General features: G+C 31.8%; 1 protein-coding gene across 4 annotated transcripts in view; it reads left to right on the plus strand.

The window, feature by feature from the left end:
• LOC124359937 (ubiquitin carboxyl-terminal hydrolase 47-like) overlaps positions 1 to 13,664 on the plus strand; it is a 133,660-nt gene that overhangs the window by 27,746 nt on the left and 92,250 nt on the right. For 2 of the 4 annotated variants that reach the window (XM_046813110.1, XM_046813120.1), the window contains exons 2-3: positions 9,671 to 9,744; positions 13,461 to 13,664. In XM_046813110.1, the coding sequence (XP_046669066.1) occupies positions 9,671 to 9,744; positions 13,461 to 13,664 (278 nt within the window). The remainder of the gene's footprint in view (positions 1 to 9,670; positions 9,745 to 13,460) is intronic. The other 2 variants (XM_046813129.1, XM_046813139.1) reach the window with 1 other exon arrangement.

Consider the following 13,664-nt stretch of genomic DNA (forward strand, 5'->3'; position numbering starts at 1 on the left):
ACTCTTCTTTTGTAAAGGTGTTTATCAGCTCCGTCGTTTTTTCTTTAATTTCGTCAACTGTTTGAAATCTTCATCCTTTCAGGGGTCTCTTGAGCTTCGGGAAGAGAAAAAAGTCTGCTGGAGCCAGGTCACATGAGTAGGGCTGAGGAATGACAGTCATTGCGTTTTTTACATAAAAGTCACGGATAATTAATGCAGAGTGAACAGGAGCATTGTCATGGTGAAGGACCCAATCACCACTTTGCCACAGCTCAGGTCTCTTTCTTCTCACAGCATTACGCAATTTTCTGAGGGTTTCAAGATGAAACGATTAATTGTTTGACCTTGTGGAAGGAATTCATAGTAGACGACACCTTTACAGTCAAAGAAAACCGTAAGCATGACCTTCACATTTGATTTGACTTGACATGCTTTCTTGGGTCTTGGAGAGCCTTTTGATGTCCATTGTGATGATTGGGCTTTTGTTTCCACATCGTAACCAAAAACCCATGTCTCGTCTCCCGTAATGACATGTTCCAAGAAGCTTTCGTTGTCATTTGCCTTTTGAAGAAGTTCCTTGCCAATTAGAAATAAATTGCTAGTGAGAGCGTAAAATGTATGTATCTATCAAACGTTTAAGATTATTTAGACAAACGTATAAGAGAATTTTCTGTTCTACACTTTTTTAATCACCTTAAATGTCAATCAGCGCAAGGGAAACAAAATATATGCAAAAAATTGATTTTCATGACCTTTACCCTTATATGTCTTAAGCTGCGGACATGAGACTTTTAAAGTAAGTTTTATACCACAAAAATAAAGATGTATGCAAATTTTTAGCTTATTACCTTTCATTCCGAGGTTTGATCCTTTTTTTGCCTTATTTGACTGAGTTAACCAGTTAACTGAGTTGAGAACCAGGGAAAACGTGTTAAAAAACTTAGGTGAAATAGAGACTTTAACCAATATCTGACCAGCTTTTAGAGGAGAGTTAGTGTACAAATCTCAATCCAGTAAAAAAAAACACTGAAATAATCTCATGTGACATAGGGTTTTGTAATGACATCTGACCAGCCATTTGCTAATTAAAAACAAGAAAGATCCCATGAACCAAACAGCCTGGAGACATACAATATCTTGAAAACTGGAGATAAACATCATACTGCTCCCACATCTGATTCTCATATACAGAGAAGTTACTTAGAACATACTACAAGATATCATACAACTCTAATAAGGAAAGTCCACAGAAGTCCTATATAAAAAATATTGTATTTTGTTATATTAATTTTATGATAAACTATTAGAAACGACTGACCAAATCTACTAAAACAATCTTGCCCATGTCTGATTCACACTCTTCTCCACCTGAATTCAGACCTGAGAGCAGTCAATCTTCAAGTTCAGGCAGACATCCATAATTATGAGCCGTTTTAAGACAAATATAGTCCTAACTTCTATTAGATAAAATGAGGCCTGCCAAACACAACAATGAAAAGAAAATTTATAGATGAGGAAGGAACCTGCTAATTAAAAAAGAGCTGTTAATAATGCATCATAAAATGTACAAGAAGTAAGGAATAAAGCATAGGGAGTATATAATCAACTTTTAGAAAATTCAATGTGACCTACTTCAACAATAATAACCCCTACAGATCTTGATTAAAGGGCATTTTCATACTGACATCAATCTTAACAGTATTTTTCAAGTTTTAGAAATATCACATAAAATATTATTGAAAATGAATTCCTTATTAATCCTTTTGAGTCTCAATGTCCGACTAGGAGCTTGACAGAAATATATATATATATATAAAAGCTAATGTACAACTAAAAAGCCATTTCAAATCAAAGTTGTTTCAAACTTATATGTTTATTGTTTTTGTTATTAGAAAAACTTAATCTTAAAGAAAACCCTTGATATGGTGCAATAAAAATGTATTAGTTCGAGACTAAACTATATTAACTTTGCTAGCAGTTAAAAACATTAACATAGCATTTGGTTTGTGTGCAAGTAAACTTATACTGTTTGTTGACAAAAAATACTATGTATTAATGAGTGAGAAACCTTTTGCTGGCTATACTTTTGTCTCTAATAGATTTTGGTAAATACAATGTTTAAAAAATACATATATATTTCCTAACCATGTATTTTAAAATTGAAATTGTTTTTACAATTAGGTGAAATATCTCTCTACCACTATTGTGCTTATACATAAAAGTCCCAAACTCATTCGTCACGGTGTGTAGAAAGTCACATTTCAATTAGTCACAATAATGGAACATCTGATCCAACTAAGCAGTACAGAAACAGCATACGTAGTACAAGAGATTTGTATTACGAGATAATAATATTCATGGCAATATGAACAAAGTATATAATTTAATATTGTATGATTGGTAAAAATAAATAAATATTATTTAGAGAATATTTAATTTATGATTAATATCTATGAATACAGTATATTAAATAATAAATCATAACAATTTAATAACAATAATAAAAGTATTTCAAGTGATAATTAACTATATAACATTTATTTATTGTATTCTACGAGCTGACCTCGCGTTATCACATATACAGGTAAGCAGTCCCCCCACTCTGCGCTCTATCTCAAGAAGTGTTAAATTGATATGATTACTTAGAAAAAAGTTTAAGAGAATTTTCTGTTCTACATTTTTTCACCTTAAATGTCATTTAGTGCAAGGGAAACGAGATATTTGTAAAAACTGATTTTCATGATCTTTGACATGAAATATCTTAAGCTGTGGACATGTAATTATATGAAACTTTTGAGGTAAGTTTTATAACACCAAAATAAAGACGTATGCAAATGTTTAGTTTATTGTCTTTCATTCCGAGGTTCCATCCTTATTTGACCAGACTATCCATTTTTCCCTAAATACCGGTCCGATAATTGTCTTAAGAATCTGTTTTATTAGTGAGTGAGTCTTGCAGGTATTTACTTGCAGTGAAAACTAAACAAATAGTATTTCGGAAGCAAATTTGCTTATTTTTCCATACAATTTGTCTGTAGTTTTGAGGTTTAAAAAGGACTATTTGTGTATTTTCTTTTGGTTTATATACCAGCAGTTTCTTATCCTCTGGTAAACTTGTAATGGACTGCTCCATCTGGTTTTGTCTTTTTTTCATAAGAGCTAGTGTACTAATAAAAATATATAATTTATTGAATTCATGCTATTATTATTTTTGTGTGTTCTCTATCTAAAAGTGTTTTATCATAGTATGAGTACTTTGAACACGAATTTCCGTACTTAGCAGTTGGTTTTATTTGGTCATAAAATAAACAGTAATGCCCCTAAACTGTGTAGCTTTTTTTATAAAATCTTTACACTAACATTTTTATAGATATAAAAATTAACTGCAACAAATTATTGATTCTTTTTATTTTAAAAACAAACTTATATTATTATTTCCCATGATCTAAACAAAATATATTGGAACTAAAGATGCTTTATATATAATTTTTGGTCTTATTTCTTATGTTTAGTACTAACATTTCTATTTAATACACATGAATGATCTTTTAGAGGAGGTGACTGTGAAGTAGCAAAACATTAGGAGAGGCAATTAGCTATAAATAAACTTGTATGTGAGGTTAGTTCATGAACTGGCAAGTCCCTGATCTATTGATATCCCACCTTTACTACGCTCATGTGCTCCTTGTGTAAGATGAACCGGATATGAGTATTGTAATAACTCATAACAATTATTCTTTATATCCGATTAACATTGAGTATTAAAATTTAAGTTAATATGATTTTTATTATATGTTAATTTGTCTTTAACGCTGAGAATACAGTAGTTAATCTTAAAAACTTGTATCACACATTGAAATTACCAAGGTATACTTTATTGTCAATGCCAAAAATTTATAAATTAATACGAACGTTTCAACAATTAATAAGAATTAAATATAATAAATGAAAATACTGTTCTTTAAATTTTTTCATGTAGTATACTTTTTGTTTTCTGACTTAGATAGACTATTTTAAAGATTTTACTTAATATTATTAAGTTATGCTCAACAGTTATTTATGTAGTTAGACAGAGTTTAATCTTTCATTTCAAACTAGATAATTCAAATATTAACATAACATAGTTTAGCTAGTTGGCTATCGCTTCATAAACCCTTGAGTGCCAATATTTCACACTACTTGAATGTTCCTTACAGTATACATGAAGATATATAGCATGTAAGAGTTAATAAATTATTCTTTTAACTGTTTATAAGTTTGAAACTAAATTAGACTTTCTGCTGTAATGAATTCTGCTACAAATCTTTATTCTGGAGATTATAACTATTTCTCTAGGAAGGATTTACAACAGGATTTATGTGATATGGCCAGAAACTTAACTTATTTTGCACTTATGCCAGTGCTTCTTCCAATTCTCGAAACACTTCTCAAACTCGATCTTTGGGAAAGCTTTTAGCTTTTTCAGAAAAGGCTCATTTTTAATGCCATCTATGCTTGTAAAATGACGGCCCTTTAAGGTTTTCTTTATTTTTGTAAATAAAAAAAGTCACACAGAGCCATGGCTATAGAACATGGAGGCTGGAGCATTGTTACAGTACTGTTTTGGGCTAAACAACAAGCAATGAAGTGTGATCGGGTGCATTGTCATAATATAAAAGCCATGAATTTTTTACACAAATCTAGGCTTTTTTTATTACTTTTTGTAAATGGTGTTGAACTTGTAGGTAGTATTCCTTATTGACTGATTAACCTTGTGGTAAGAATTCATGATGCACTATGCCATTAAATGCGAAGATCATAGTGAGCATACATAACCTTCACATTCGACTGAACTTGTCGAGCCTTTTATGGTCTTCGTGATAAAGAATTCCTTCACTGGGATAATTGAGTCTTAGTTTTGACGTTATATCTGTAAACCCATGTTTCATCACCTTCCTTTGTTTGAAGTTTATTTTCAACGATGGAAGGATTGTAAAGGAAACAGGATCTTTCCGGACATTTGACATCGTGCAGTGAAACAAGAAATTAGTAACACCACGTTTCGAGATCTGCAATTTGATCTCTTCTTAAGGTAAATGTTTCTGCCATCTTGTTTCTGTCTGCCGTGACGATTGCCATTTGCTAGTGGCCTCTCATCAGTCGTAGGTGGTTGGTAGACGAACGCAGACGTATTGTGACGTGTATTCTGTAGTTCAGTTTTAATGATTAGTGAAGTGTATAGTTTTTTATTAAGTGCATGTTTTTAGAGTTAGTGAAGTTCACACACAACATGTTGGTTGTGATTCCTGACTTAGGCGTGCCACAACGCTTTGGTGTGATTTGTTTATTCTATCCTAGTTTGTAATTATGTATTTACCTGAAGAAGAGATCAACGATTGCAGATCTCGAAACGCGGTGTTACTAATTTCTTGTTTCATCACCTGTTGACATATTTCAGTAATTCTGCATTGTCATTGACTTCATTTAACTCCTAAGCAACTTCCATTCGCCGCTGTTTTTGTTCAAAATTGAACAATTTGGAAACAAATTTTGCTGTCACATGTTTCATATCCAAAACGTAAGAAAGAATATCATGGTATGAGCCAATTGATATGCCAAAATCATCAGCGACTTCTCTGATTGTAATACGGTAATCGTTATAACCATTTCTTCCCTTTTTTTCACGTTTTCATCGGTTGTTGACATACTGGGGCATCTGTAGCATTTGCCATCTTTAATTTCTTCGAAAAAACGGCCATCTTTGAAGTTAATACCACTTGTAAACCCTCTGTTCTAATCATAGCAGACTCACCAGAGGTCTTTGTTAACATTTCTCACACTTTGTTACACTTTATTTCATGTTTCACACAAAATTTGAAAAAAATTCTCTGATCCATTTAATTTTAACAAACAAAAATCGCTGAATTCATAAAACATGTATTATTATAGCAGGTACCACTGAAAAAGTAAACAATGAGTACAGCTGTAAGTTTTATTATACTTTATGAACAGAGTACCAATGAAAAATATCGTGGAAGTCAGAGTCATCAAACCAGTGAAATTTTAAAATTTCTGTTATTTTTCAAACACATCTTGTAAACTGTGCATAGGACATTATCCACCAATCACATGGAAATAAATCACTAACATTATGGTTTAAAGAAATATTTATGATGTCCTGGAGAAAACTGTTGAGGTTCGACTTATGGAACCAAGTCAGCCATGTCCAACATCGTAAGTCACTCGGGAATGTACAAGAAGGATTTTTAAACCTCTATTACAGTGTAGGCTTGGTATTTGAGTGATAACTTTTACCTTTTTCTACACTTTATATGGAGTCCATTCTCTGACTACCTAATATTTCATCAGTAATATTTAAAACTTTACCACATGTTTGTAACCTACTGAAAAGTGTAGAATAGGTATAACAACATTTTGGGATGATTTAAGAGTTCATTATTTGCACCTGTTTTTCATCATTTTGGCCACAGTTTCTATTTGTTTGTTGCATTGTGTTAGTGGTTAATTTCAAGAAGCAGACGCTGTTCTTTCTCTTTTGTGATGATAGTGAGTTATGTTCCGCATATTCAATATACAAGTTTTGTGTCATGAGTGCACTCACTTTAAATAAACTTGTATTATTATTTCAGAACAACCAGAAAAGACATTTTATTTTACTTTGTAATGGGAATTTGCCTTCTTTGTGTTAAATGGTAGCCATTGTCCTCTTGCTATGTAGAATTATATGATTAGGTAAGTTTGTAATATTTTTAGTTCTCAAACTTTCGTAATCAGCATTTGAAATTTTTATGTTTTACTGATCGTTACTATCTCGAGGAAAGTTATATGTCTGTCACCATCAGTGCGAGGCAGCAACTTTGCTAAGGATGGCTGAAATCATTAAGGCCGGTATCGACAGTGCGAGGCTGCACGCTGCGAATGCCTCGTGCCATCTGCCTCAGGGTGAGCTCTTCAGCTAGCAGCTAGTTTGTAACCACGAATGCTCACTGCGAGCACGCGAACCACCCGCATTCGTAGTGAAGACAGTCAGGACAATATGTTTATTTTTTCTAGAAATGCGCAGGTTGCTGCCGCTGATTTTATTGTGATGGCGACGATTATTAGGAAAAAAAACAACAGGAAAAGCGCCGTAAACCCCGAAGGTGGGTCAAAAAAATTTATCTATATCGGTTCGAATATGGGAACAGACTCCTAGAAGACGTGAGGTTCGAAGAAGACGTGCCAAATTTCTTGCGAATGTCCAAACAAGATTTTGAACATTTTATTACATTGCTAGAGCCTAATTGTCTGATCATTTCATGATTATCCATGATGACAGTTTCGTTGTGGAGGTTTGTTGGTTTGCAGTGCAGAATTGTGTCTTGTACGGTGCGAGGCAGACAGCGCATGTATCCACTTGACATGCAGCTCGGAGCGAGGCACCTTTGAGCACTGCTCTAAAACCGACAAGCACACGGCTCGCCTCACATTGTGCGACGCGAATGCCTCATAGCGAGCAACCCCGGTATCCACAGTCCGAGGCAAAGCCGAGCATTCGCAGCGAGCAGCCTCGCACTGTCGATACCGGCCTTTAGCTTCAGCCCATCCAACTACTTACTAGCCTATTTTTCCTCGTTTATTCTTAAGTGTTTTGGGCTTTCTAAAACTTAATTGTTTTCTATTGTTTTTAATTCACTTTTCAAGCATTTTCTTTTTATAAAAAAAAAAAAAAACAAAAAACAGTGAAGTATCTAAACTAAATATTTAACCAGTTGCATTATGAAAGTTATTTTGTTTGTCACATCTTGCAGATGGTGTATACTTATTATCTTGCCCTAGGTATAAGATAATCTCATATTTATATTCAGTATTTTTTTTGATGAATGATTACATATTCTGCAATGTTTTTATAAATATATTTGTACATTAGCCAATTAATAACAGTGTTTTAGTATAACGTAAAATAAAAAAATATTACTCATCCTGTTAAACATACATCCTTAACAATTTTATTATAATAAAGTTTAAAACAATATTACAAACTCTGTTTGAAGTTGTTGTTAATTCAATAAATACAAATTATGTTAACAGTGGTCTTTAAACATTTTATTTTTTTTTCAAGTTTTTTAATGAATTTTGTCACCATGTTTACTCGAGCAGTGGCATTATGGGTTATTAAACAGTACTGTATATTTTAACATAACTAAAAGCTATAAAAACTCCAATCGGTAATGTTTTGTACATGAAAATAAAAATTTAGTATCTAAACATTTTTACTATATACAGATTATTTAGGCTTAAGACATTTTTTTATATCTGATCTCAAATAGAATGATGTATTACATAATCCCCAGACCTAGGACCTACTCCTCACAGATTTTTAAAATGCGCATTTTAGAATACGTAAATTGAAGAGTTTCGAACTCTACTTTGTCAAAGCCTTCTTGTTTTTGTGTCCTTGTGTGTTTATCAGAATTGAGGATCTCAACAAGTCCTCAATTGTTTACATAATTTGTTATTGTACCTATTTAGGTGTCTCTAAAACGGCCTCTGTACAATGGTCAAAGTTAGCCTAGTCTTTCAGAAGATTTCAACATTCGCTTATTGTTATTCATTCGTTTATCAAACACTTCAATAATTAAATTTTATTTTTGTTAAAAATTAATTATTGGAGTATATGATTATTAAATTAATGAATAATTAAAATCAAATACAAAAGAAGCATCTACAATGTATTCGCTATAGGGTTAAGTATGAGAATGAAAACTATATTAGTTATCTAATTATGATTTGACAACAAAAACCTTCTTAACAGCCCTTGAGAGTAATATTCAGGAAACATAATTGAAGTTTGTAGGGCTTATTTGGAGAGCAAGGTTTTATTTTATTTAGTTGAGTTCTCTAACTTAAAAACATGAACAATTCATTCTAAATTTAACCAATGTTAAACAATGTCTCATCTGTTTCATCCAAACCCTTTCGAAACTATAATACCATTATTCAACTCCCTGGATTAAATGAAGATAATCAAAACTAGAATCTCTTATTTTACCACAGAAACAAAGAAAAATGTCTTTTCCATACCCTGAAGAAACTGTGATTAATAGTGAGTAAATATTTTCTCGGTTGTCCCTAATTATTTTGAGTAGGCTGTTTTTTTTTTCTATAGAGCTTTTAAAGAAAAATGTGGAAAACTCTCATTGTTTATTGCCGTAAAATACTAACTTGTCTCAAATTTGTTAATAATTTCTAGTGAAGTAAAATTGGGGGAAAATAAAATTTTAAAATAATTCTTGAAATTTATTTTTTAATTAGGACTGACCAGAAGTACAACTTGAGTACATATTATCTGTGGAAAGTATTGTGTTATAAGTAAGTTTGTTAACACATTGTTGTATATGAATTTTAATTTTTGTCGCTATTAGCCGTTACAGTAAAATTTATATTCCCCTTTGTATTAAGTTTCTTTTTATATTCCTGAAAGCATATAAAACTGATCAACAGAGCCATAGTATTTGCTTTAAATTTTGCATTGTGTCATAGAAAGATATATGTATCCTATTTGATCTTTTGTATTTATTGGTATAACGTTATCTTTAAGAGTATTCTGACTTCATTGTTAAAGTTTGAGTATAATCTAGTAGACTGGTGAAGCTAAGTAAAGATAGTTTTCTTGGTTTCATAAGTGTATGATATCTGACTGTATCTGTAGGTTTTGGATTGCGAATAAATAACCACGGTTGTGTGGACTTCAGCCCCTCTGTTGGACGTCGTATGTGTTTTCAGGTATTGGATAGAATTTTAGTGCATGAAAAACACAAGTAGCCAGTATTTCATGCATTAATCATTGGGGAATATATATAAGTAAATAAATATAGAGCAGTGTATTTATCTTCTTTATTTTTTTTTTGCAATAGTTATACTATATTTATGCTTATGAATAAACAAACTACTACATTTAAGTTTTAAACTGTCAATAACAAAAATACGTGTTCATGACAAGAAACATTCTGAACACAAAAATGTGGTTTGTTATTCTATGTGGGACATTACCAAAATAATTATGGTGCAGTTAGTGCACCCTCTTAAGTTAGCTTTGTTTTGTATTATAGGATAAGAGAAATGCTAAGTATCCAAATATCAAAAGTATCTAAATTTTCACCTAAGTAACAGCACAAATTAAAGCGTATCTTTGGAAATCAGTTTATTCTTTTGTTCTTTCCACTTCACTATTTGCTATTGGTATTAATTTGTAATTTTGCATGAAAATTATTATTTTGTATGATAATATTATGTTGATGTAATTTGTTAAATTGAATTTTAATTATTTACTGGAATCTACAATCAAATATGTTATAGAAAACTTGTTTAATTCATTGAAAATTCTTTTTTCCAACTTTCCAATATTTTTCTTTGTAAATTTATATATTAAAGTGAGGTATCCATGGAACAAATTTATTTCACTACATTAAATTATTTATAGGATAATATGTTAGTTAATTAAATATGGTAAGATCTTACTGAATATATAGTCCACTTCTTACATGTTGTTTGCATATTGCAGCTTGTAAGTAGATTTCTGTAAGGGCCTCTGGAAAATGTTGAAAATACAAGGTTTCAAAATCAGTGTTTTTGTGCATTTCAGAGGGGCAAGGAAAAGTTTCTGATACAAACGTAAAGTGCCTGTTTTCTTCAGAGGTTTTTACATTCCGTCTCAAGTAGTGTTCTATATATATGGATTTACATTAGTATAATGCGGGCCTATGAACACAATAATTATTGTAATTCTTTATAAATTCTGACGAAACTTAGTACAGATTCGGTATTTGCACATAGTTTGGATGTGTTTTCAACCAAATAAGTTTTAAGATAGTGACTATTTTGATATGCACCAAATTTTTATCTGTGATCTTTTGTATAGTAAATAGAATATTATACCTTTGAAAAATAAAAATATTTAGTAATTTGAAATAACTTTTGTATTAAGTTACTTTATATATATATATATATATATATATATATATATATATATATATATATATATATATATATATATATATAAGAACTTTTTGCTGTTGGGTGGTCTGCACTTCTGGCTGTCATAATTTCTTTGTATCAGCTCAGTCATAGTTATACGAGTATAGTAAATTTTCTTTTACCCTCTGAGGTTGGATGGCCAGGATCCCATGCCACTAATTTCTTCTTCATCTTTATGAATGATGAATGTCCAATACAGCGGGTGATTCTAACAATTTTTTATTATATTCTATGTGGTTACTAAAGAGTTGCAAGAGACGAACCGCAGTTGCTAGCATGGTAAGTGCAACTACCAAGCTAACATAGAAATAGTGGGGGACACTAGCATCGGCTATCAAACCTAACGGAATAATTTTTAAAATAAAGTTCTTTGAGCCAAGGGTTATATTTTTAAGATTAAAGCTCTTCAAATGTTGGGAAAAGAATGATTATATCTAAGTTATTATGCATCTTAGTGGAAAATGGAAAAGAATTTTAGAATACGCGTGTAATTTACAAGAACTAGAGTGTGCCATGAAGTATGAGTGATAGATGAGAGAGGGATTTTTAGGTTCGGAACCATCAAGTCTTACAGATTGAAGGATCGCAGAAGAAAATATAAATCCCTTAGGTATATGCAAACCAGGTGGAATAAAGGGTAATGATTGATCAATAAATATTTCACAATTACAGTTGATGTTCAGGAGGAATTTCCATGTGTATGATCAGAAGACCATGGAACACCATTCTTGCAGCTGCTTATGCCTTTCCTAGGACATTTGAAACTATGCACATTCCCAATGGCTTTATGCCTTTTTAAGGGATTAGCAAGATAATATTGCAACCTTGACTGATGAATAAATTTCCACTGGTGATTGATCAAGTCTGTCCTGTCCTCCTTTGGTAAATACTATTCAGGATTACCTACTTAAGCATAAATAACTCTTACAATCTGCTAAAAAAGCCAATAACAGTTTGAGGATTCTTGTATATGGTAGTCCAATCAAGTGACAATGATTTTGAAGATATTTGCTGCATGTGTATCATGTGTGGTACATTTACACAAAGGGAGGACTTAAAACGCCACAGTATAATAGAAAAGAGAAGATGTTTGTTGTCTCTTTGTGTGTGATAATTGTCAGTCTAGTTGCCTTAGATCCTGGGCTGCTGCCTTGATGAGGGATCTATAAGAAGCAATACATCAGGTATTCATGATATGCTCAGGAATTACCTCAATGATGTTGATCAAGTATTTGATTACCTTCCTATGTATCAATCTCTCCCTCCAGTATAACTCTTCTAAAGTTTGTATGGTTGGGGCCTTTTTCATGCAGACCTCCCCAGATACATGTAAGAGTAGATGTTCTTCAACATTGACCTTAATTGTAAAATCCTTTTATTGTTTGGGCACATAGCCTTGGACACTACAAGGCTGTTAGTGAAATCAGATAAAGATTGGTTAATGTAGGGGAGGAGAATGTTTGAAAGGACATTTCCAACTTATTGTTTTCTCTCTTCTTAAATAACAGAACTGATAATTTACAGGACAGAACAGAATTGAATAACGTTTATTTCATATAACATTACATGATACAGAACTAGTGCAAATCTCATTTTATTATATTTCATTTATGGAAATGAAAAAAACAAACAAACAATGCATGAAGCTTTTATATTATATGTGCGATTTCATACTCACATCTTCAGAAACCATAAAATAATAGTATGAAATGAACAAGAAACACAATAAGTAATAAAGTAACCACACAATGTAAATACACAACTAAAACATTGAAAGACTCATTGTTGAAAGAGGGCATCACATTGAGCAGCATTTGTAACCTTAAATCTTAATGTAACTTCTATGTAAAAATAAAACTTTTTATCCATCTACATGTTTCATTTGATTTAAAAACAAGTTTTATCATGCAAACACTTTTTATGTTGTTAGTTTTGACTTTAAATTTGTAATAAATAATTATTATTGCAATTTTTACATGGGATTAACAGTTTTTGGGGATATTAAAGTTTGAAAAATTTTTAATGCCGCCATTTTTAAATAGAAAGTGATAGTAGGTATTTTTTATTTTTAAAAAATTTTCCTTTAACTAGCTTAACATTACTGCCAATTTTCATGTTATTTGAAATAGAAAGTGATAGTAGGTATTTTTTATTTTTTTTATTTTCCTTTAAATAGCTTAACATTACTGCCAATTTTCATGTTATTTGCTCCAACGGCTTCTGAGATAAGATTTTTTTTAATGAATACCAAAATTTGATCTATTAAATATACATTAAAACTCTTGATAAACCAGAGTTTAGTAATGTATAAAGAGCAGAAACTGAATGTTCCATAAACGTATAGTTCTATTCCAGTATCGTTATCAAGGTGGTTCCACCATTATAGAAGTGTTTTTGGTTTAGATCATCTCCAATATCAGCCTTGACTTGTTGAACATGATGTAATAATGTGTTTGTTGTTGTAGGGGATGGTGTGCGCACTAGGGGAGAGTCAAGCCCTGTGCATCGTGCGGGACCTGTCCACAAACCAAGATGGCTCCGCTCCCATCTACGAGTGCCATGTTCCTGGATCTACCACTGTCCGAGACTTTGTGCAACAGGTTGCCTCCCACTTCAGCCATGAGCCACAGAACATTGAACTCATCCTCAGTCTTCCTAAAGGAGAGGAG

Source organism: Homalodisca vitripennis, chromosome 1 (assembly GCF_021130785.1).
Source record: "Homalodisca vitripennis isolate AUS2020 chromosome 1, UT_GWSS_2.1, whole genome shotgun sequence".
Taxonomy (NCBI): domain Eukaryota; kingdom Metazoa; phylum Arthropoda; class Insecta; order Hemiptera; family Cicadellidae; genus Homalodisca; species Homalodisca vitripennis.